At 40.0% G+C, this 26230-nt stretch overlaps 2 protein-coding genes across 4 annotated transcripts in view; one reads left to right on the forward strand and one right to left on the reverse strand.

Moving 5' to 3' along the window:
* mrpl11 (mitochondrial ribosomal protein L11) overlaps positions 1 to 26230 on the reverse strand; it is a 113855-nt gene that overhangs the window by 29365 nt on the left and 58260 nt on the right. The window lies entirely within an intron of this gene.
* On the forward strand, positions 10980 to 17131 carry tmem265 (transmembrane protein 265). Of its 2 annotated transcripts, none has more exons than XM_028458786.1 (2): positions 10980 to 12207; positions 13990 to 17131. In XM_028458786.1, exons 1-2 carry the CDS (start codon positions 12180 to 12182, stop codon positions 15021 to 15023), a joined length of 1062 nt encoding a protein of 353 aa, XP_028314587.1. In that variant the 5' UTR covers positions 10980 to 12179; the 3' UTR covers positions 15024 to 17131. The 2 variants fall into 2 exon arrangements, with proteins under 2 accessions (XP_028314587.1, XP_028314588.1); XM_028458787.1 differs by having other exon boundaries at positions 10980 to 11372.

Consider the following 26230-nt stretch of genomic DNA (forward strand, 5'->3'; position numbering starts at 1 on the left):
CCGTGAAAGAAACAGGCTCATTGAGTCCTCCCTGCTGCTCCTGCAGCCTTAGGCAGATTACCAGAATGCACCACGACCGAACAAAAAGAACCAATCAGAACCAGGATTGTGTGTGATGGACTGTCTGACAGCTGTTGCTCACAGGATCCACCCTTTTCCCGGAGCTAGAGCGCTGTCTTTTTTTTTTTTTTTTTACAGTGTATGATCTGGAGGAGTAGAAAATGGAATTTGTGACTTTTCTGCTTGAAAGGTAATTACTGCTGCTTGATTTACATTATGTTTGATTTGTAATTGTTACACTAGAACTCTGTAGTGCAAATGTTGTTCATGTGCGCGCAGCAGCCTTTGTGTGGGCTGCTGTAAGTGACACTGTGTTGTTGCTACTGCTGCTGAGGTGTGTGCACACAGAGAGTGAAGCGCTGCAGTAATATACTTTTAACAGAGCATGTTATATTACTGTGATGTTGCTGTCTAGCTAACATCAGCTTGTTAGCTCATCTGAGGGAGGGACGTGGAAAGTTTGGAGGCAGGGCAAGAGAGCAGCGGGGTGGGAGGGGGAGAGAGGGATCTGAGAGTTGTGGACCGCAACTTTAAAGTACATTTTTATTATTTAGTTGATCGGATGACTAACCAAATATAATAACAGCAATGAAAGGAATGCTGGAAAATGCTGTTTATAAAACATCACACTGATGTAAACACAAACAACAGTTTTGCAATGCTGTTGTGTTTAGTTCTGTAGATTGTGTATCTTATTTTATTTGAATATAAAATATAAAAGAAGAAGCAAATTCTTCAACATTAACATCTTTTTGGTCCAGACCTTGACCACAGAGGATTGGTAGTTTAGGTGTGAATAAGACAGTAGCTGGGTTTCCCTTAGAGATTTTCACAAAATAAAAGCAATATTTCTAAATGTCAACTTTGAACGTGTTTCTATTTAATGTTGTTTTGGGCAGGAGCCTGGTAACTCTGAGTTAAATCTCATCGCGTGAGACTTCAATGCAGAAAGACGGACAGTTAGCGCCTCTGTACTCCGTATTCCATTGTTGTTTCACATCTAATGTGGCAGTAATAATTTTAAAGTACAGGTACAACTCAAAAAATTAGAATATCATGAAAAAGTTCAATATATTGTTTCATGATATTCTAGTTTTTTTAGATGTACCTGTAAAATACTGAGAAATGTCCCGGTCTCCTCTACTGTTTACACGTACTGCGCCATGTGACCAGGTGCCTCACATTCTGTGCCGTGTATTTGCGGAAAAGTGTTTCCATGGCGCTTTTGCGACACATTTCAATATCAATGAAATACCTCCTCGTGAAAGAGTCAAAACTTTTTAGCGATATGTGAGTGATTTTTTGAAATTCAGGTGATTCTATTGCCAAGGGTAATGTAAAAGCAGCTAGTGATCCACCAATGAGTGATTATAATGCCCCTTTGATGATACTGATCATCAAATGTAAAAAGTTCTTTCCACTAATGATAAGATCTCTGTAAGGATAAATAAGTGTTTCCTTCTTGCATTCTCATTGAAATATCTGCTGTGATTGTGTGTGTGCGGCTCTCTGTTGTTCCAAACAAAGTGCTTATGTGTGTGTGTCATTCCAGCTATGACTGAATGCATGTTAGCGCTCTGAGCCAGAGAAACCCAGTGATGAATGGGCTCCCCTTTTCCAGCTGCTGCGAGGCCAACCGAAGCGAAAGCAAAATGGATGGCTGACATTAAGTCAACACCCGGCACACACCATTCGCAGCGCTCCCCAGTGCAGCGGAATTCAATAGAGAAGCCTAATAAAGAATTTAATTATTACTGCTGAAAATTAAACTGACCTTCACCCACAGTCCTTCCCAAAGGCAATATTCTCAATGAAATGTTCGTTAGATAAAATAAAGAATGTAAGAAAGGGATTATTTTACACTCTTTAATGCTCTGGTGAATAGCTTTTGCTTCACTACACAGTGGAGAAACATCCTATAATGACACTAAGGCAAGCAAAGCATGCTTGAACTCAACAGAGCAGAAAGTCCACTTACTGGATTCAAATGCACCTGAAGAATGCTAATCAACAGCCTTGTCTGCATAACAGCCCTGTCACTTCATTAGGCGCTACTAATCACTCGCTGGTGTTTCTTCGCATTTGCCATTACAATAGGAGCAAAGTGATTGATATTTTGAAGCGCGGCATGAGTCGAAACAGGTTATTGTTTGTGCTGATGGCTGCAGTATGAATTACAATATTCTGCTAATTGAAAGGAAACACAGCTACATCCCAGGAGCTCTCACTAAGATCTACCTATCTTCCCCTCCACTCTTGTTATATCTAATCCCAGTTCAGCCCTAGTACCTTCTACCCGTGCCCTTCCCTCCTTCCACCCCATGTAAAACAACACCACAAAGATAAACAAGCATGGAGTGTGCTAATTAAAAACAGATTTGTAAATTGACTGTGATGTTGGGTGTGAGAAAAGTCCCTCTGGGCTTTGCCTCACAACTCCAGCTTCTTTTCCTCAGTTCAGCTCATAGCAGATAAGAATCTCGATGACTCAGGCGGCCCTTTCATGCCACACAAAGCCTTGAAAAGAACTCCCTGACCACTGAGATGCAACGCTCGTAAAATGTGATTAAGGCCATCCATGCCAAAGACAGATTCACACGCTCTTCTTTGACGAGACTAATACTGAAAGAATCTTAAAGAAACATCTAAGATTCACAGAATAAGGTAGACAATACTTCATAGTGAGAGGAAGGATCCTCGTGTGCCTCCAGCTGTACGCACGGCTACTTCTGCATCAGACATGGGTAAAAATCAAGGGTAAATTGTAATTGTAATCACGTAACTGATAATTAATTACAATTATGCCGTAATTAGTATTGTAATTGTAATTTTAAAAGTCTGTTGCTGTCGTAATCGTAGTGAAACTTTGAGTTTAGATAGATTGACTTTGTAATTGTATTTGCCATGAAAATTCTATAAAAATTGTCATTATAATTCAACGCAAAACTGGGTAACTATGTTACAGTTCTATGTACAGTTCTACACATATGTAAAATAACAATTATTAAAATATGTTTCATATCAAGCTTTCCCACATTTTAGCATTTAAAAAAAACATTGAAATCTGGGGTATACTGACAAAAAAGGCTCAGATTCCCACACCAAAAACATTAAAACCTATATTTTCATTGATTAGGAAGTGTAACAAGGATTGATGATAGAAATCAGATGATAGATATTTGTTTTAGTGTATTTTATAGCTGATTTAGGACCCGTTACAATAAATGGTAAATGGACTTTATCCCCACACTGAAGTAGTCTCAAAGCGCTTTACAATATCAGCTCATTCACACTTACATTCACACATCAATAGAACAGAGCTGCCATGCAAGACACTAGTCAACAACTGGGAGCAACTTAGGGTTCAGTGTCTTGCCCAAGGACACTTCAACAGGTATCAAACCACCAACCTCTCGATCAGAAGACGACCCCTCTACCACCTGAGCCACGGTCGCCCGTGATGCTAACAGAAAGCTAACAGAAGAGGAAAGTTAACTTTTATTAGGTTATTTATTTCAAGCTGGTAATTGTGATTAATTCTAATTGAACTTGAGTAATTTAGAGTGTAATTGTAATTGACTGTCTAATAAATATATGTATATGCAAAAAAAAAAGTTGTAATGTAATCGTAATTGAATTGTAACTGAAAAATGTAATTGACCCGAACCTTGGTAAAAAAACTTCCATAAACCTTTTCTACTAAAGTCAATAATTAGTTTGAGCTCTGTGGCTATTACATCATTTTGATATCATATAGATAATAATGTCATGTCATTCTTAAAGGATGACAGAAGTATAGTGTGTATAGAGTGCTGCTTTAGCCTGATAGCAGAACCAGCTTATTGCATCTGAGCATCCAATGACTACGGAATCAAAGCAGCAGTGTAAATTATTGCTATTTTACCACCATGACCAACTACAGGCAACCAGTATGAAATAGCAGCTCATCATCCAAGGCGGGGTCTCCTACGCTCGCTGTAGGCAACCAGCATCTTCAAAGCTCTTTCATTTCCTTGGCACTAATCTACCAAGATATTTCTTGCAGTAAAATCCTGCGCAAACAGTTGTGAGTAACTGGTGCACATTATGGGATGTGTGTGGGTCCTATGAGTAATCATTATGGGTATCAACTAGGTATTTAGCAACTCAAATTAAAGAATTGTCCATTTGATTTGACCTTTCCATTCTTACACTCAGCTGTAGTTTTGACATTCCTTTCCGTGTTACTCCGACTTGACTTTCAGCTTCACTAACCCCTTTTAACAAGATGTGGCACTGGTGGAGCTGATGGTGTGTTCATGGGAAATACATGGGAGAAGAATGGAGACAAGAATGTATGGAAGTTGTCAGAATGTGACCAGAAACCATGGTCAATATTTGAACATAGAGAAGAGGGTTTGTTTGAGGGGACTGATGGCATGCTGAGAAAAAAAGGCAGAGGGAGGTCTTCATAAATGTGTATGAACACTTGGGCTTTAAGACTATCAGTTGGAGAGAGAGTATGTGTGCATATAAAGATGCTGATGCTGAGGACGTGTCACTGTGTGGTTGCAGGTGATTCTGCCGTGGAGGGGGTGAACAAAAAGAACAAAAGAAATATGGCAGGAGGCAGGAGCAGTGTGCTTATGGAAGCGTGACAACGACATAGATACAGGATTCAGATGCACAATAAGGCCTTGGGACAGATGGGAGGATTTAGTGCCCCTTGTACTCGAGGCCACTGGATGAATTGTGGAGTGTGGTCAGTGCAGAAAAGAAGCAGCAATGTGTGGAGAAAGGTTGAGAAAAGGCTGTTGGGAAGCAAGGGTAAATAAATTATTCATGAATTTGTTTATTTAATCCGTCCTGGTGTTGATGTTTTGTCACAATCATCACTGATGGCCCAGCAAAAATTATTTCCACCTCCAGCCTCCAGCGAACTGTGCTGAGGACAAATACAGGTCTGCGTATAATAGCTGCTCAAATGAGAGCAGACCTGACGAAGTGAATCACAACCCAATTTTCATAACAAGGGAAAAATCTCTCTGTAGTGTTTCAGGTTTTAGGATCTTTACCAAAAATAGAAACAGCCTTCTCCAATTCAACCCAACACCGGGAGAAGAATTTGCTGTTTGAGGGCACAACAACAGCGAGAAAGCAAGCAAACAGGCGTCAGGGCAAGAAAAAGTTATGGCATCGTGTCAAACCACCCCATTTTCAACTCCATTAGGTCCCTTCACAGTCTTGACAGTATTGTGCTGTGAACCATTTCACATGATTAATCACGATTGGACTGTAGCATGAACTGCAGGTGGCTGAGGCTCCACACAGGGACAGACAGGAAAATCACACACTGACACGTGAAGGAAACACATACAGGGAAATCCAAACACAGCCGTGGGCGGGAACAAAATCACACAGCAGCAACAGCTGTTGGGTTCTAACATGGCTCCAGTTGTTTGTGGAGCGTTCAAGGAGATATTAGAGGGTCTGCACTCCAAAAATTGTGTTTAAGGGCTTTGCTCGAAAACTGAGAGAGTGCCAAAGTGTAGTTTTAAGAAATTAAGTATAAAATAATTTTTATTGACCTTTATTGTATTGTCTCTGAAAAAAAGTAGATTTCCAATCTGTAATAAGTTTATAAAAATATGTTTTTCTAATTATTTGATGTTCCCAGGTAAGATTAACTCTTAAAAAGTGCTTGTACTGATTACATGGTACATGTAGTTCATTTTAATTGTAAGCTCTGTGAAAAGGTAGCATTCAATACTTAAGGTTTAGTTGGATTTTTCTGTTGTTTTTTTTTTTTTTTAAGTCCTTGTAGAGCACCCAGGAAGAGAAACACCAGCTTGTTGCTTACTTCAGACACTGGTCATGATGTCATGACATGGCATTTAGTGCTGCCGGTGGCTCTGTGACAGTTACTTCTCTCGCAAATTTTCCTTCTCTACATCACTTCAATGTCTTTCCAGACTCGTCACCTGTTAAAGCTGCAGTATGTAGAATTGTGAGACGCTCCTCACTCCCCCCTCCCCTCCTGATTGAAACTTACTGTTGCGTGAACTCACAAAACTGTGGAGCTCTTAGCGACTTTTTTCTTAATCAAGACTAGTAACAAATGTAGGGACTTTATTCTTTGTTATTGGAGAGTTTCCTGATGTTTTAGAAACATGAAAACACATATCACTCGCTGCTGTGAAGACAGTAAGAGGCTCACAGCCACAGCAGCTCCACACACAGGCAGCCATGCTCAGCTGATCAGAGCAGGCAGACAATCCCCATCCACACTGCAGATTAATTGCGTCTGTTCTCTCCACCTTAGATATTGTTTCTCCTAGGTTTACAAGCAATTTATCCCATCTGTTATCGCTTTCTCTCCGACTCGCTATGTAGGGTGGACTGCGTATGGACTGAAAGCAGATCGCACGCAGTTCGCGGCACATACTTAGTCAGAGGAACCTCTGAGGAGTCTGTTCCTCCTGAACATATTTGTGCCTTTAGACTGTTGCTTCTCCACCTTGGTCTTCTTTTTCCTCTTGCTTTGCCAAGTAACCATTCAGCCAAAAGTTGCGTTAGAGACTTCTGCTGGAACATCGGTCATCACACTTTGCCTACTCTCAGATCACTGTCCGCTTAGAACGCTTCGGATTATAATATGCTCAAAAATGATTTAAAAAAACGTAAACACTGACGCTTTAAGTTCATTTTCTCTCGTCCTGACCCATATCGCAATCTTCGTTGCATCTCGTATGTAAATAGTGCAGCTGACTGCCGACGATGTGCAGCAAAACCTTACATTAGCAGTTTCAGACACACATGAAGTAGCTCTAAAACACATTCTTGTGTTGTTGGTAGAAATTAAAAAAATTAGAAACATGATATGAAGAAAATGTGAAGAAAAGCACTACAAAAACTTAAATAAAGACTGCACACTGCATCGTAAACAACTACGTCAAGTTACATCCAGCTTTTTTTAATAAAAAATTGTAGTTTATTAGTTAATACATGAAACACATTTAATGATACATACATTTCCAGTACAGGTACCAAGCTAATGGGCAATTTTTAGTTTGATCTACATTTAATTTGAACAGAAATTATGATTTTATCTGTTCATATTTCTCTTCAGCTTACATGCCTCACTGTGCCCGTGTCTGGGGCCTCATTTATAAAAGTGTGCCTAGGTAAGATCACTTCAGCTGGTGTACGCAAAAAATCAGGAAGTACATAAAAAAACTGTTAGACATAAACAAATGCGCACGCTTGACCCACGCCTGTTTTCAACTCGAAAGTTGTCGCACGTGAGAAAACGCCTTGCTCCGCCCATATGGTATAAAAGGTCCGGTGAATGCCCTTAATGAATATTCATTAATATTAATTTCACATTGGACCGAGGGGGGAAACGAGCAAATAAAACAAATTTCACGTAATGTGAGGTGGAGTTATTAATTGTTGAGGTCACACACAGGAGAGTATAATTTTGGTGACAGTCCGCATTATGAATGATAGAAAGGCAGATCGCGTTGCGTTGCCTCAGACTGTGACTGAGGTAAAAATTAATGGTCAGACATAGAAGCGGAGGAGAAAAGATGTTCAACAGGTGTTGGAAAGAGCGCACCATAGCTCAGCCTCATGGAGGATCATTGGGGAACCCCTCGGTGTCGGGGACACAGATGCACTATATGCACCAGAAGCATGGGATTAAATTGAATTTCCTTGTTTCCTCGTCCTCACAGGGGGTCCTGCCTATAGGTCTCTGCGATCTGCTGCCTCCAGAGTCTCCCGTGCACCTTGTCCTCCAGCAGTGCCTGATAAGCCACTGTGCAACTTTACGCATTGTGAGTGCATTCCTTTTTATAACAGCTACAGGTGTTGCAGCCAGCAGTTTTGCGCAATGATCTTGTCATTTTAATTATTATTATTATTATTATTATTATTATATAAAACTATTTGTAGGCGTGTGCACGTCACTCCCTTTCTGGGGTGTCTGTATAATTTTCTCTTTGTTTTTGCAAATGTATCCTTCATATATGATGTGTTGTGAAATGTGCAATGTTATTTCACTTAAATGTATGGATTTCACAGAGCTGTCTCTAGCTTCATCCTTCTCCTGTTGGGGTCAGAGTTTCCCGTTTCTCATGACTTTGTGCGTACGACAGGGTCAGAGCTGCCATGGAGGTGCACACATTATCACGTCAAGTTTCTTTTTTATAAATCTCAAACGTTGCTTATAAGTGGCATACATTTTCTTTTGTACGTACGCAGCGTTTTTTGTATCAAAGGATAAGCCATGGAAGTCTAAGTAGACACGGTTGGTAAAGTGAAACTGTGAATAGCTCATTAAATCACCTAATACCAGTTTTATTTTCTACTTGAAATGTGCATGTTGCTGGTCATGTTGTTATGGTTATTTACAGACACACAGAAGCTGTTGACATCACACACAAAAAAGTGGATCACAGGCTCAAAAATTGTGACTTTCAAAATGTTTGTGTTGCTCTAAGTAACAAAATCTAAACAACAGCAAAACATTAATAGTTTATTACTAATTCATATAAATATATCCAATTGTGAAAGTGCAATATCGGACAGGCATATTGACTTATTACACCTACACAGCATTAGGTGACGATTAAAAAGACAGCAAAGAAAGGAAGGAAGGACAAATGAAATGAATATGAAGAGGATAGAAAGAGATGTGGAAGGGGAAGAACTACTGCTGGAAAAAAAGGAAAATATGTCTTCTCTTGGAATTCAGTGAAGTGCAGCAGTGAGTGTGACAAGAAAGATGACTCTCCATCCCCTCTTTTTATTTTAGCAGTGTAATGAAACCCCAGTCTGGAGGGAACCTAGGACACAAATGTGACAAGACATGCGGCAGCTGAGGGCTGAAGCCTTTGCTGAAGGTGCAGTGATAAGCAACACTTGATGAAGCAGACCTTAAAGACAGAGTGATGTATAATTTCTCCAAAAAGCATTAGAACCATACAAAAGTAGCCAAAACAGAATTCTCACAGAATTCTTTTTTAAAATCAAGCCACAGCAAAAACAAGCAAACCTCTGCCAACACCAAATAATCTCACTGATGATCCTGATCATGAAACCATGAACATTCACGTTTTAAAGGCTTGTAAGAAATGTTTAGTATGTGGCTGTGCTGCTGTATACTCAAAACAGAAAGTGAAATGGAAATTATGACTGGAACATGTAATGCACAAAGTCACCAGCAGGAGGTGTTGTTGAACCAGCTCAAAGAGCTAACATTATCAATTTTACAAACTGATTCAGAATAGGTACTGTATATGGATCCAGATCTTCTCCCAAATCTAATCGCTTGTTCCTTAGGTAGGGCTCTATAAAATCCGCGTTAACGGAATCACGGAATCGACCAATGAAAACGGTTAAACGTGGAAATGGACTAAATCAGCATGAAACGCCGTCACCGTGGGGCAACAAACGTTTTTTTTAAGGGGAAATGTTTCCAGGGACCGCTTACTAGGTGGATCACCCTCCCTCCTCCTGTCCTGGCTAAAGTAAACTCATCTTAAACCACCACAAACATCCTCTAAAACAACGCGAATCATCAATGACTCCTAAATACAGAACCTCCAGTTCCAGTTTAACTTTGCTGTGCCTGTAGAGCTCCGACCATTTTTCGTGTAGCGCAGCGGTGCTCCGTGAAAACATGATCAGCTTTAATCATCTTCACCTGCTCAGTGTTAGAACTGTTCTGTCTGGCTAACAAAGAATAATTCAGTCCGTGTTGTCCTTTAGTTCTTGTTATTCCAGCCTTTTGTCCGTGCCTCGTAGGTGCACATTCACAGTCAGCAAGCTACCTCAAGTACAACCATTTCAGTGGGAGCTTCCAGTTTACAAAATAAAAGTCAGTTGGGGCAACGTTATTAGAATGTTACATTCTAACAACATCTCATCAGAGCTACAGAAGATAGGATAATTTAAATTAGGTTAATTTAAACTAAGTTGATCAAAACTTAATCAATAAACCTGCTCATATTCAGTAAACCATTGATCCCTGAGGGGAAATTGTGCTGCCCTCATACATCATTATATGAGCGCAGCAGTCAGAATAATCCATGTCACTACAACTTATATTTACCTTTTAACTGTATTTTACTCATTATTCTAAATTACATTTCAGTTTTAGACATCCTTTTTTGTTTAATAATCTTTTTATTAGTATTTATTTTGTTTCCTCACAGGAGTCAAAACGAATATTTAATGAAAAAATTAATTCACATTTCTAGAAAAACAAAAAATAAAAAAAGTGGAAAACAAGGAATTTGGATAAAAAATAAAATGGATTTTAAAGTTCCCTACTTCACCCATTTCAAATATTTCATGAAAATGTCATCAAAACCTCAGCCAATGCCAAATATCATCTTTGTCAGATACTCAGTTATATAGATCAGTTATGCTGATCATGGTATCATGATCAAATTTTAAAGGTACAAACTTACAGCAGGGGGTGCTCTAGAACCAGCTCAAAGAGCTGAACATGGGGACTCATTTATTTTTTTAAACTGATCAAGAATCGGGATATTGATCCAGAACCCCTTGTTAGTCATCTCACTTCAAATATTTTCTGAAAATGTCATGAAAATTCATCCGTTAGTTTTTGAGTTAGACTGATCACAAACAATCAAATGAACAACAGCAAAATCATGAGTACCTTGGCAGAGGTAAAAAACAAAAGTGATCTGATTAAATTATCTCTGCACACAGAGGTAAATATAGGAATCCAGTCTCCTCACAAACAATATCACTAATCTTCTGCGAGTGGTTTTGTCGTCAATGCAATAATCAACGAGCACAGAGTAAAATATTCATGGCAAAAATCCACTGTGGAGGGAAGGAGGGGACGGTGGGAGGTCTGAGCCTGGGCACGTAACCTGCTTACAAATTACCAGTACAGCCCATCTCAGAGAGCGAGAGGGTCTCATATGAGCTGCTGCGCTCCACAGCGGCTTCAGTGCACAGCTCGTAGCGGCTCGGATCCCTGCCCCCGCGTTTGTGTAAACAGACAAACCGGCAGCATAGCAGGAGGTGGCAGACTTGGATCCTCTGCGGATATGTGGCATGTCTGCACATCGAGATAAGTCCTTGATTTTTTTCTTGTAAACTCAGCCTGGCAGCAGGGATGACTTTTCTCCCTCACAGCCTTCCTCTAGAGCCTGAGTGTGGGCAAAGAGCCGACGAAGAGAATCGGATCGGAGATAAAAGACACTTTATTTGTCTCAGACTGCGCTTCGGCTCAGACGGAAATACGCATTAGTTGCTGCAAATCAAACCCGGGGGATCAACGAATGGTTTGGGTAACTATAGCCTCACTTAATAACAGCTATTGCATGGTTAACTACACCCAGAAAACCAGCTGTTTATGAGGGCAGTTATGAAACAGGTGCTGTTGATATAAGGTTTAATAGAGTCTGTTAAATGAGCAGATGATGCTTCAACCATTAGAACTAACAAACTGAAAGTGGAGATGAACTCTAGAGCTTTTACCTGATGCATGAATAGATGCTACAGGGTTTAGGGCTATTCTGTATTTGTACAAGACGCACATGTACCACTCTTTACACCCAATTACTGTTTCCTAATATTGTGGATAATTTGTCTTTGATATGTTTTGATGCCCTTTAAGGAAATGTACAGAGATAACCTGCAGCTGGTTGAGTGAATAATTGCTACACAGATTATGTTAATCCAGGAATTCCAATCTCCATCCATGTGTCCTACATTTTAGGCTCATGTGTGCTGGAGCACAGCCCTGCTCAGCGCACAAGATAAAGTTCACTAACTGTGCTAACACACAAGGACAGACACACATTTACTCCCACAGTCCAATGAACCGATAACACATGCTCAGCCAGTGGAACGAATGCCAAGTAGCCTATCTAGATCAAACCCACCAAAGAGAACATGGCAACTTTCCACAGAAAGAGCAAACAGTGATCAAACAATTTCATAACCTTTTTTCTATGTGATGCTACCCACTGCCACTCTAGTGAATTACCCAATAACAATAATAGGCAGCTAATACCAGCTGCAGCTCCACCCATTGCTTTAAATCTGCCTGTGTGGGTGTTGGACAGCTTTTTCCGGATGATTACTTCCAAACAATGCTGTGCACTATCCTGAACGAAAAAGGTAAGAAGTCTGTAGGAGGGAAATAACCATTTTCTTTGCTAAATAGAGTACACACAAATCACTCACAAGCTCACTATTCAATGTCGCAACTAATGTTTTGTCTTGTCTGTGTCACTGCAGACACCTGAGTGATGAATATGTTCATATCTAATGAGAGAAAAGAGAATGAAAGGAGACAATTTTCATTTCAAAATGTTCCACAACAGCAGTGGTGAAATCCACTCAAATGTGGACAATCAGAATGGAGTTGGTATGTGCTGTGAGACCAAAGGCTTCACAGACAATCTTTTCCTACCAAAGCTAGCATGGCGTGTGCCTTTTCTTCAACAAAAGCCCAAAGCGAATTAATCAGGTTGAAATCATTCACATCCATTTCAGAGAAAAAACCCAAGTGTGCATATTTTGGTGAATACATTAAGATTAATCTAGGCCGGGCAGGATCATAGGAGCATGTCTCCCTGTACCATCAGTGGAAGGAAGTCATTTTATCTGCATTTCCTTCTTTCTCCGCCTTCAGCCCCCTCACCTCATCTCCCCCTTGGCTTCTTTATAAACTATTGCCATCATGCAGTAATACTTTATTAGGAATGCAGACAGCCAAAGGGCCGATTAATATTTAACTTGAGAGTCTTATTCTCATTTTCAACAGGGAATTTGCGTGTACAATTTTGTTTGGTACATGTTCATGGATGAGAATTAAAAATCCTGTAACTCTCACAGTAGTTCATGTCTTTCAGTAATTCAGAAAGCATTGAGGCTCCTGATACTCCAACAGTGAGGGAAGTGACTGACTTCCCTTAACAAAAAGACAATACACATCTTTCTCTGGAAAACTTTGCTGACAATCTCTTGTTCAATCAGGGTGAACTTTTGCTGTTCAGACTTATCTGAACTGGTACTGGAATGTTATTAACACCTTCAATCCAGTTGAGAGGTCGATCCCCAGTTTGGTTAATAGAGAGTTATTATTGTAAATTTCTGTTTGTAAGTCGAATTGAACAACTACGTGAGGTTGACAACTACTAACTGAATTAAAATAAATTGAGAATGGAGCTGAAAACAAATAGCCTGTTGGTCCAAGCTAAATAACCTGATGATGGGTCAGTTTCATTGTAAATTCAATGATTACTTTTCATGCTGAGATCAGTGCTGGTGTTTGTACTGTCCCCAGCTGTGATAAGAGTAAAACACCAAACAACAAAAGCTTTTGCACTCAGCCAGATCAGCATTACTTGTGTGCACTCACACAGAGACACAAACCAAACATGCCACTAAACAAAAAGCAGGGTTATCATTATTTGTCTGAAATAAGTTAGGAATTTGGGATGATTAAAGGCTGAAGCATGGCGTGTAAATAAACATGGACGACTATAGAGGGAATGAAAAGGCTTTGACAGGGGACTGAGCTGTGCCTGAACACAACTAATTAATAACAAATAGGCTGAATTGAGGGGAAAGATGGCAAAGCTGTACAAAGAAAACACCAATGGATAAGTTAGAAAGAAATCTCTGAATTAAAAAAACAGGCAATGTTAGGTCGTTGGTAAAATAAAAAGATAAAAAAATAGTGACAATTCAATTATAAGATTAAAGATACTAGCAAATAGTAAGATTGGCTAAAGTGGATGTTGCTCTGGTCAAAACAAAAGTTGTTCATGTGCTTCTAAGACTGAAAAAGAGGCTAGCTGTTAGTTTTGCTGTTGACTGATAATGCAATGCAAAAAGAGTGAACCATGTTGATGGAACGAATAGTCCATGTTGATCTGTTTGTGTCTCTTTTAGGGATGGTGCCCACGCCCCAGGTGTGCGTATCAACCCTGGTCACGGTGAGCACGATGGCAGTGGTTGACCTCTACTTGCTGGAGCAGAGCATGCTGGGAACTCGGGGTCTTTCAGGACCAACAGTGTGGCAGTATGCAACAGTGTTGCTAGGAGACGCAGGCTTCCTGCTGGCACTGCGCTTTGTATCGGCTGGCGTGATGTCTGAAGCGCGGTCGCCCCACCGCGGTTTCGCCAATGCCCTCTGGTTCCTCTTCTTGTCACTGCTCCAGCTAAAGCTCTTCTTTGTCTGTCACAACTACCGTCAGGAGCGCCGGCCACCCGACCCCCTGGCCAGAAAGACCCTAACGTTGCTGCTGTCCATCTGCCTGCCCTCTTTATTTCTCATCCTGACAGGAGCTGACCATATGACGCCACAACGCAGAAAGCAGGAAGTACGGGGCCGCCTCCTCTGGGTTGTGGTCGACCTGCTGGATGTGCTAGACCTGCAGGCTGGGCTGTGGGAAATGCAGGGTGGGTCGGCAGGAGGGATGGGAGGAGTCACTGAGACAAAGCTGCCAATCTGGGTGGAAGGACTTGTCTTCTTTTATTGCTATGCCCTCCTGCTTCTGCTGCCCTGTGTGGCCCTCACAGAGCTGGGGGCCACAGGCCTGCCTGGACAGAAGGGCCCCCGAAAGGAGGCTCTGTACCCCTGGCTTAGCCTTGTCACTATCAACATTTTCACCCTGGCTCTGCGTGGCACAGGAATGCTGTGGTTCAGGGACTCCCGAGTGTCCACAGTGTTTTTAGGGAAAAACCTGTTGGCCTTGATGTTGAAGCTGAACTCAGCCTGGGAGAGACACAAGCAGGAACGTGGTACTGTGGGGTCCGGGGCTGCAGCTGAGGCCGAGCCGCCTGCAACTGTACCGAGCCAGAGCTTGGAGCAGAACCAAAGCCAGGCACAGGGGAAAGCTCCGTCTCATCATTACCACACACTGTCTTGCTCTCAGAGCCACACACTGTCCCACATCAGCCTAGAGCCTCAACAGCTCCTTTAGGACCCTCTTTAATCTCCCATCAACTTCAGAAAACCTACAAGCACTAAAAACTGCATCTTCACAAATTGTAGCTTACAATTCCGTGCAGCTAAACTGTTAACACATTCAAACGGATTACAGGTCTGGAATTTTAGGACAACACTAATATGTCAGCTTGTTATGTTGAGCTCGCCATTACTCACAATGCATTGCTGGGAGTTCAAGAACACATTTACAGTGGACATTGTGAGCACGTCAATGTGAGTTGTGTATTAAGGAAGTGCGTTCCAGAAGCCAAGCAATTTTGTTAATTTCTTGTTTCCCTGATGTACCTCCTACAGTCTGTTGCATTCTGTCTTTTGTAATTTTAAAATGTGATTGATTGTAAAGTTTTGATTTCTTTTATAGTATAAACTACCTATCATGTTGTAATAGGCTTGGGCGATGCGAAACATTGATTATTGCGTTTGAGCAAAGAACATGTTTTTGTATTTTTAAACCTGTGCTATTTCCACCAATAAGCCTGTAATAATAGCAAACAGGGATATTTAGGTGGAGCGGTCAGTTAATGGGATGTTGGCATTTGGAATGGAATGTGTGCAAAGCTGTCCCTCAGTAATACAGTACGTCAGGGGGTTTTGACACCTACTATTCTTGCTGAGAGAAGTTTGCATGTTCTTTCTTATTATGCAAGATTAGTCTTTGGGTGTTCTAATTTCATCCCACAGTCCCAAACCCGTTCGTTAGGTCACTCTCTAAATTGTGCGTAACCATGTGTCCATAGCATTTCACTGAGAATATTTGAAAAGTCTGTCCTGCCATCTAACAGCTCAGAGGCCCACCTGAATTGGAAAAAGAAAATGTAACAAAAAAAAAGAAATCATCATTATTGAAAAAAATAAAAATCAGATGTGTGTTGCCATATTTTCATGTAAACCATATTAATCAAAAGAAATTGTGTCTACTGTGTTTTAGGTTCATATTTTGATGATACACAAAAACTGCTGAGGTTTCTCCTGTCCTATTTAAATTGCTAAAGTTCTAAATTTTTACAGTTATTCTAAAGTTAAAAAAAATGCTAAGTCTAAAGCAGTGGTTCCCAAACTATTTCTGTCCCAACCACCTTGAAGAATAAAATATTTTCAGCCACCCCACCCCATTTCAACAAAATTGGTAAAAAGAAAAAAATATTTTCTTATTAAAACAGCAAAAAAATTGACTTTTCTTTTTCAAAACACATAAAAATAACATAAAATGTGCAATCACATATTTTAGAACAGTAATAATTTTTAATGAAAAATGTTCAGAAACCCCCTATCCCAAGTTGGGAACCACTGGTCTAGAGCATCACAAAAGAAGTGTAGTAAAGAGACACTTCTTCTCATACTTACAATGTATTTGCATTTTAACAAAAAGAAATTGGGCTCTAAGGTGAAAAGCTGTTTTGATTTATTGTGATCTATTGAGAACACTGAGGGGCGGATTCACTAAAGGTTTAATGGTATTAAAATGTGTGCAAACATCACTCCACGTAAAAAGTACTAACACCAGGGAATCAGGACTGCGCATCTTCAGCGCGTCAGAATGCGCCCTCAATCCATTTAGCGCGTTTCCCTCTGATGAATATGTAAAGTAGGCTGATCTCTTAAGGGGCGCAAAAAAATGAGAGGAGGACATGCAAAAACGGCGGTGCAAATGTGGAGTCTGGTGACGCTGGGGTGGAGAGAGGATGCTGTGCGCGCTATGGACGGAATGCTTCAGTGATATTTTGACCGTCAAACTCTGATGTCGCGTTGATGGAAGAAGCATCAGGCCCTAATCAGCTGATTAGATGAGTAATTTAGCAGTGATCGCACAATGTTTACATATGAGAGTGTGGTGACACAGCGCTACTGGAGCTCAGACCTGCTGGATAATGGTCAATAGATCATCTTCAAATGGTGCAGACTGATTGACAGACTTTGGTGCTGCATTAACTCAATTGCAGATCAATAGGATGATTTCTGTCTAAATCTGCCAATTTTTCATGGACTGATCAGAACAAAGTTACAGGACCTGACGGAGCAGCCACATTAAATTAGGGGGAAAAATGGGTTTTAAAGTTTTTTTCAAATATTTATTTATTTTTAAACATTTATAATTGTTTATTTAGTTTTCTACGTTATTAAATGTTTGTGCAGCAGACAGAGAAGTCCATCTGTCTCCAATTTACCTTCCTCATTGTGTGTTTCTGTGCACTCACGTCTTCACATTGAATGAAGAAAATGCTCATTTAAGAAGGGCGGTCTCCACCACTTCTGCACGTGCACTAATAATTGCTGCAATCTTAGTGAATTCCGTGCAGGTGAGGAAACTGCGTCACCAAAGGATTTAGGGACGCACCTGGCTTACCACCCTTTATTTCAGATCTTAGTGAATCCGCCCCTCAGTGTATTACTTGTTTGTTCTAATGTGCTTGCCAGAGAAACCTGTCACTGTGAGGATTGGAGGTTGGAGAACAATTTTCCAAAGTTATTATAAGGGAATTAAAAAAATTTGCATCCTTTGTTATTGTCAGCATTTCTAACACAGAAAGGGCATTGATTTAAATGTTTGCTGTTGTAAATAAAAAAAAAAAAAGAAGAAAGATTTTTCATAGTTGGCATGGCAGGAAACAAAGTAAAGTACAGTTGTTCTTCCCAACAGACAACAGACTGTAAAACCAGTGTAATAATCCATTTACAGTGTAAAAGTAAAAGAATTAAACGATGCATCATTATTCAGACAATCAATTCATACAGTTCCAATAATCGTTTATTTAAATGGTAAGTTACAAGAAATACTGTAGAAAGATTTCAAAAGCACTATGGTTAGGGCCCTACAAAATCCACGTTAACAAAATTGTGAACAAAATCACAGAATCGACCAATGAAAACAAAATCTACTGTTGAATGCGTAAATGGACAAAATTGGTTTGAAACATTGTCACCGTGAGGGAAAGTTTTTTAATGGAGAAAAGTTTCCGGGGACCACTCATTAGTGAACCCTCCCTACTCTCATCCTGGCTGCTTCAAACAGCATCTAAACTGCCAAAAAACTATGCAAATCATCACAGACTCCTAAATACAGAGCCGACCAGTGCCCGCTTAACTTTGCTGTGTCTGTCCGTTTCTCGTCAAGCGCAGCAATGCTCCATTTAAACAGGAGCAGCTTTAATCAGCTTCACCTGATCAGAGTGTTTGATCAACGTCTCATCAGAGCTACAGAAGATCCATGGGAAAAGTTGTTGTTGTTGTTGTGGACAAGACCATCTATGCCAGGGATTGTAGAGAGAATAATAACTTCTGATACTGTCAAATATTCTGGCCCCTAGTCTTGAGATAACTGATGCATCCTTGCTTTTTGTCTTTGTTTAATCATTACGGCCTGGAATGATGTCATCAGGATCATTTAATTTACGTTAATTTAAATTAAGTTGAACCAAACTTAATCAATAAACCTGCTCAGATTCAGTAAACCATTGATCCCTGAGGGGAAATTGGGTGATATCAATGTTGCTCTCGTACATCTTTATATGACATACTGTATAAATAATTGAAAAGGAGCAGTTAGAATAATCAGTCAGTACAATTTATATCTACCTTTTAATTGTGTCTTACTTTATTTTTGACATACATTTTGGTTTAATTATGGGGTTTTTATTTATTAATATTTATTTTGTATCCTTACAGAAGTTAAAAACTAATATTTTCTAAAAAAAATTGATTACTATTTCTAAAAAAAAATGGAATTAAAAAAATTAATGTGGAAAACAGAATTTGGAAGCAAATTAAAAGGAATTAAAAAAAAAAATTAAAACTGATTTTATTGGGCCCTATATGATACTTGAGTTGCTCATTGAGTTTATGCATAATAACTGTATATAATCTATCATTTGGAATAGCCCTTCTCCACCAACGACAAAGTTTTCACCAGCATTTCTCCGTCTTTCCGTCTGTTAATGTGGATGTTTGCTAGCAGGATTTTTTTTGTAAGTTCTGAACGAATTTTAATTAAATTTGGTAAGCTCATAGACACAATGTCAAAAAAAGAATGAGCTCAGTTTTGGAGATGATCCTGAAGGTAGTGTAGATACAGCATCCAGAATCATTTTTTGAGATACATCCATTCATAATCAAATTGCAGTCCCTATAATTGTAATTGTGAAGTGCCTAAAGATTCACACCCCTGGTAAAAGTGTGGTTTTATGGTAATTTTTCTGAGTTTTTACCATGCAAAGCTCTGTAGGCTCCCTTTTACTTTTCTATTCTCAGGGATGAAAATGCTTGAATGCAATTCTACCAAGGTATCATTGGAGGATTTCTGGGTCAGCAGGGAGTGTAGAGGATGAGCAGCACAGTCGCGTGCCTTGCTCCCGATTAGATTTGGGGAAATCACGCTACATGGGCACCATATGGAACTTGGACATCGGCCACGTGTAAACTGTGAAGCTATTCCACTGCTGCTGTCAAAAAAACCCCCTAGGATAGAGTGAGAAATAATTAAGTATTTTATACTCATCCAGTGCTGACAGTTCCTTGGCAAATATGTTAAGAGTGTTATTGGCAACCTGTCACATACTCATTGGAAGGGGTGTGTGTGTGCAGGGGGTGGGGGTGGGGGAGCTGGTTGGTTTATATACCCTGCTCATTCTCGCCTCTGTATTAAAGTCATCAGGTCAAGCACTGCAGTTACAATGAATGTTTTCCTGTTTATCTGATGTTGGACTATACCATCAATAGCCTCCTCCTCCTCATATTTGCTCTTTTTGCTTCACTGATGGGGATGCTGGCGAAAAACTGTCATTTATCACAATTATGCTGCATTCGCTTGATCCTCTCGCAGTAATCCTGTCATGTCATTCCTTTAACGCTGAAAGACAAACAGGACCTGAAGCAATGGGGCGTTTTTGTCGTGTGTGTGTTTGATATTTTTAGACTGAATAAGCTTTTTGCTCTTAGCCAGCTCTGAATGCACCCGTCAGCCCCTCCTCTGAGCTTTAATGGTTCTATTAATTTAAATTGAGGCAATTTGTCAAAATGCAAGTGCTGATTCTTTCAGTCCAATGCTTGATTTACAGCTTGTATTCAGAGGATGCATTTGACTTCAGTGAGAAATTTCCTTTACAGTGTTTTTAGGGATTTCTCTGTAGCAACTCTTGTCTACCCTCTGTCTTTCATCTCCTTCTCTCATGCTACCTTTTCAAACACATGAATTCTGCTAGATGCGCTCCCTGTTGGCCAACTTCTCATATTTCTATTAGACTAAAAGCAGCGGCTAAATCAGAGGCAGCCTCTGCAAATCAGTACCTCCTAGAATTTGTTACACCTGTTAAGCTTTAAATTCAATGCTCAGCATTTTCTCCCAGCAAGTCTCGACTCTGAGGAAAATGCACGATCTGTTCCTTCATTGCCTCTGCTTTTCTCTTCAATGTTCCCCCTCCATTCCCCTGGACTAACACCAGTGCTGACTGCAACTAGTCTCATGTACCTCAGCCCTATGTTTCCCATTTTTTTGTCTACCATTCCTTCATTTATTTCCTCTATTTAAATTTTCTTGGTAGGCTGCCTGCCATCCTGCACTTTGTTCGTGGTTGTTAGTCATTGCTTAGAGAAAAAAACAAAAAACAAGATAACTGGCTGAGATTAACGGGCTGGGGTCACAGCTTAAAGCGGAGCTGCTGCTGACTGCCATTTATTCATCCACACATGCTGTGAGCCTGATGGGGCATGTGACAACAAAGAGGGACAAAAAGCAGCTTAGTAAAAATCATGTAACTTTAATGAGTGTAAAGTGCTGCAGAACACAGGTCCATTTACCATTTATTTGTTTCAAAATGAATTGCTCAATTTTACTCACAAATTGATTCCTGAGTGTTGATAGTGTTACTTTCTTATTTACTGTAGATTCTCAAGGTCTATTGAGCTAAACAATACTGCATATGGTTTAGATTTAGACTTCTATATTTTCCGTAATTTTTATAGAAGTGCCATGTTATATCATAATGCAGTGAGGCAATCAGTATTTTCTGACACATCCATCAGCAAAAAGGAAAGAATTACAGTTGCATGTCTATTCCAATTAAAACCCACAAAATATTTTTTTTTTAGAAAAGGGACCAAACTCAAAGTACTGCAATCACATTTGAACAGACTTGGGAGCAGTTTTTTCCCCATTATTCATTCTCTATTTTATGTCAACTTTGATAAAAACAGCAAAGGAAAGAGTTCAGAAAGAAAATAGATTGTATATGAGATGATGAAGTAAGGAAATAAGGTCCCTCAAAACTATATGGTTTTTTTTAAAAAAAACTTCTCAAATGTTCAATTAATTGAGGTAACAATTTACATCTAATCTGTTGGGGCACTTACTTACAACTACGATGAAATGCACAAGGCATGTTAGGTTAAAGGTACCAAATTTTAAACCACAACACTACAAAACATGCTAGGAAAGCTGCACACAGGCTTTTGTTAGAAATAGTTTAATATTAAACTAGAAATGTTTTCAGGTTTCAATTTTTACTTTTTTATGAAGGGAAAAGAAACACTGTTGTACAGCTGTAATAACGACACCAGAGCCATTATGCTGACATCACAGCCAGTATAACAGAGTAACAATTGTTTAAAAACTCAGTGTTTAACATTATTTCAGTGTAAAAGAATTATACCTTTAGGTGTAATAGATTTACACGTAAGCATCAGGGACAGTGAAAGGATAAAATGTGGTTTGGTACCCTCAATGTGTTATTGTGTGTGAAATCAGACCAGCTTTATACCAGCAGTACAAAATGTATTGGAAAGTTGAAGTTTAGAGATTATATCAAAACTAAGGAAGGACCTCAATGACCTTTAAGAGTCTGAAATGGCAGTATCTTTGGTTTTGGGTCTCTAGTGCAGAGATGGTAAAAAGAGCTTCATATCCATATATGTGTTCAGTGAAAATAGCAAAATCCAATATAATCTAAATTGGTAAACAGTGCAGAGCTGGTAAAATTGGTGGATTGTATTCTCTTTCCTTGGCAGCATTTAATTCTGGCTGATGAATTTTTGAGCAGAAATAAAAGTGGCTGGATTGTGATGAGATTAAAGCAGAGATTGGTCATTTTATTTTGGATAGAAATTGTCTGAGTGCATTGCAGCAGAGAAAGTTCCTGATTAGAAATGCAGCAGAGGCCACATTTTAAATGTAAAAATCGCAGACAATCAGGTTAGTTTAACAGTGGCGGACAAAATCGTAATCACAATTCAAATTCAATTAATTGTGCAGCCTGAATATGAACAGTGGTTTTCTACTGTCTTTACAGTGCAGTACTTTACCAGTGATTGTGGTCTGCAGTTTGGCACCATTTCCTTGTATTTTTTCAGAATCACTTTCTTTAGACGAGGAAAAAGATGCTAGACATTGAAAAGTTATTCGTTATTAAAAAACTTTAAAGCAAATCTGCACCTTTAAAGCCTCTTAACTGCTGGGATGTTATTTAGAGGAAAAGTAAAGACCATCCAGAAGTGCAGATTGCTAATCTACATTCAGCACTTGCAAACAAGTACAGCCTAGTATCAAACTTCTGCGTCGAAGCTTAAATCTGGTCTCCTTCCATAATAATGATCATAGCACTGTACCCTTTCAATGGCAAACAAAATGTGCATGCTTTGAAAGGACACAATATTATTGACAACTGAGTCAACAAATATTTTTCTTCATAGTGAATGCCACACTTTCATGTTTGTCTCGTTAAGTTACAACTTTAACTTTTCTCTTTTTGGATTAAAGGCTCCAATTCCTAAACCAACAAACCGTTGTTTGTTGTTGTCCCAAATATTTCAATAAAACTGTCCAATACACAGACTCCAATACAAAAGGCAATTATACAGTTACCTATCCAAAAATAATTGCTCGAGGAACTTTTACCAAAAAGACAATAAAACCACCTTTGAATGCCGAGGGTACATAGGCCAACTTTAATCTGATCTGAAAGACAAACAAGTATATTCAAAACTAAACAAACAAAAACAAAGCTCTTTCGTTGACCTCCTGACAGCAAGTTTCAAAAATCCTGTGCTTATCGATATGTTGTTCCAGCATATTTCGCAGATGGTCCATGAGCTGAGTTTAAAAGGCTTTGGTTGAATAACTTACACTGTGAGACTTTACGTGATTCCTAAAGTGTAACTAAACCCCTAGCCTAGGTTTTAGCTGACGTGCTTGTAGGCCTCATCTACCTGATGCATAGATCCCTCTCACACCTGGAAGGTTCTGGGCGCACAGTGTGGATCATGTCTTTTTTATTTCTCTATTGCATGTAATACCATTCAGCCCTGCCTTCTGAGGAGCAAGCTGGAATTAAGTAAGTAAAATGTATTTGTATAGTGCTTGTCACAGACCAGGGTCACAAAATGCTTCACATTTTACACTTAAAAACAATAACAACAACAGAGTACACATGCCAGTACAGTGCAATGTCGGTAGAATGCAAAAAATAAAAGGGTACATACAAAGCCTACACTGGAGAGATACAAAAGTGTGGCTAAAAAGCCACCCAAAAAAGTATGTCTTTAGTTGATTTTTAATATCATCCAAAGAGTCGAGCATGCGCAGAGTGTGCGGAAGTTCATTCCAGAGGCGAGGAGCTACCGCCTTAAACGATCAATCTCCTTGGGTTTTAAAGAGAGTGCGGGGGACCATCAACAGGTTACAGTAGTCTAATCGCGAAGAAACAAACGCATGCAAAATCATCTCAAGCTCATGACAAGAGACCATGTGTCTCAGCTTAGAGATGTTTCTCAAGTGGAAAAAACAGTTGCCGTTTAGAATGCGGTTCTAGGGACATCTCTTCATCAAAAGTTACTCCAAGGTTCCTCAGACAACCTTTTACAGAGCTACTCAGGGCGTCAAGGTGCTGCTTATTAAGAGGCACAATACTGTCCGGAGCAATGACTAGGGATTTCGTTTTACAGGAATTCAACAGGAGGCTATTTTCACTTAGCCATTGCTTTATTTTGGCCAGGCAGTTTGTGAGAGAAGCAAGTCTCTGAGGTTCAGGGGACTTAAAAGAGCAGTACAACTGGAGGTCATCAGCATACAAGTGATAGGAGGCCTCACTGAACTGCTGGATCTGCTCGCCTAGAGCGAGTAAATAAATCAAGAACAAAAGCGGCCCAAGGACCAAACCCTGGAGTACACCCCACTTTAAGTCTGCAGTTTCCGACGTCATATTGTTAGAGGACACAGAGAACGTTCTCCCAGTCAGGTAAGATCTGAACCACTCTAACAGGGGCTGACATGCCGACCACATCCTGCAGTCTCTCAAACAAGAATTCTTCGGGGTGGAGCACCACACATCAATCTGGGTTCTGGACAAGCCGCCCACAGAATGTGAGCATCCAGGAGTGTCAATCCCACATTGTTGTCTGCTGGGTCCCCACAGGGTACGGTTCTGGTGCCTTTCCCATTTACCTTCTACACTGCAGACATCACCCACCATACGCCACTTGCAGAAGTTATCAAATAACTCAGCAGTTGTCGACCTCATCAAGAAGGGAGACAACAGGAATGACTGATTCAGGACTTCATTGTCTGGTGCCAGAAGAACCACCTCAAGCTGAACATTGGAAAGACAAGGGAGCGGTGGACGTTCAGAAGTGCCAGCTTTCTCCTGTGACTCCGATGAACATCCAGGTGAAGACATTGAGATGGTAAAATCCTACAAGTACCAGGGCATTCACCTGAACAATAAACTGGTCTGGTCTGATAATTAGAGGGCTCTTTTCAAAAAGGAACAAAGCTGACTTTTCCTCTTCAGTGACAAGAAGAGACTAAACAAGCTGGTGAAGAATGTCAGCTCTGTGCTGGCCTGCCCTCAAGATCCTGTTGAGGTAGTGGCTGACAGCAGGATGATGGCCAAGGTGTCTTCTCTGATATATAACATGTTCATTATCTCTCAATCTGACGTGCACAAGAGCCTGCGTGCCCTCATACTCAAACACTCCGATAACACACGCATACACAATGCATGAACAAACACCGCCCAACCGTGCTTCCCGGAACACCAAATCAAGCATACAAATACCAAGGACACACGGCGACAGGGAGTGGCACACACACAAAGCCAGACACAAAAAGTGACAGAGCCAGACAGGGGACACAGACACAATGATCACTTCTACACATGCTTGAGATCAGGGACTCTCATTCACCACCAAGTTGTTCAGACACATTAACTCAACGTAACTGAGGAGGAAGAGACAGAAAGAACACCAACTCATACACAGTTGGGGCTGGCACCATTTCCCTCTGGCTATACGCAAACACAATTTGATTAACCCTCTGAGTACCAGATTTAGCTCTTTGAAGAAGCACAGGGCTACAACCATCACAGCAGCAGAAAGCAGTCAGCATGGAGCAGTTCAGATCATTGTTTAACCACATAGGTAGCCGAGAGACCAGGAAGTACTAATCCCTCCCTCCAGTTTTGGTAAGAGGGCAGGGTCAACAGTGGTGGTTCGAGACCATAGGCGTAAAATATATTTATATATTAAAATATATTTTGAGGGGGTTACAACCCCCCCAAAATTTAAACCTAAATAACTTAACTCCCCCCAATGTTTTTGTCCAAACAAAAAATCCAAAACATTTAATTTATAATTCCTTACATTGATGTGCGATGTATTCGATGTATGTAAAAAGAATGGATGGGACAAGCTCATGGAAAAGTGAAGCTTTTATTTTTAGAGCTCCCCCTGCTGATTGGCTGCAGTATAGGTCATAAACCCCACCTCCTCAATGATAACTGATGGGATGTGGGTCAAACTGTAAAATTAAAATACTTGTCACATAATTTTTTTCCAAACCTAAACTCTGCTGTGATCATTAGTTATTATCACCCTACATTGTGTTTAAGTGCTCATTTTCTATGAAGTTTGTTTTAAAATAAGTTATTTGAGGTTGAAAAACGGGATTTGACGTCATATATGACAATGATTGAAAGCCTCGTATCTTGCGTAGCTCTCTTTGTGAATAGCATAAGCAGTTACATCGTGAAGGAAAGCCGAGGCACCATTAAACTTTTTTGTTCAGTTTTTTTTTCATCTTTTTTGAGCTACTAGTACTAGTACTAACTTCTATGATCTGGGGCCTCATTTATAAACGCTGCGTACGTACAAAAGAAAGCGTACGTCACTCAGTAATGTACCAGGCCTCCCAACCACGGT

The sequence above is a fragment of the Gouania willdenowi genome, chromosome 10 (assembly GCF_900634775.1).
Source record: "Gouania willdenowi chromosome 10, fGouWil2.1, whole genome shotgun sequence".
NCBI lineage: Eukaryota > Metazoa > Chordata > Actinopteri > Blenniiformes > Gobiesocidae > Gouania > Gouania willdenowi.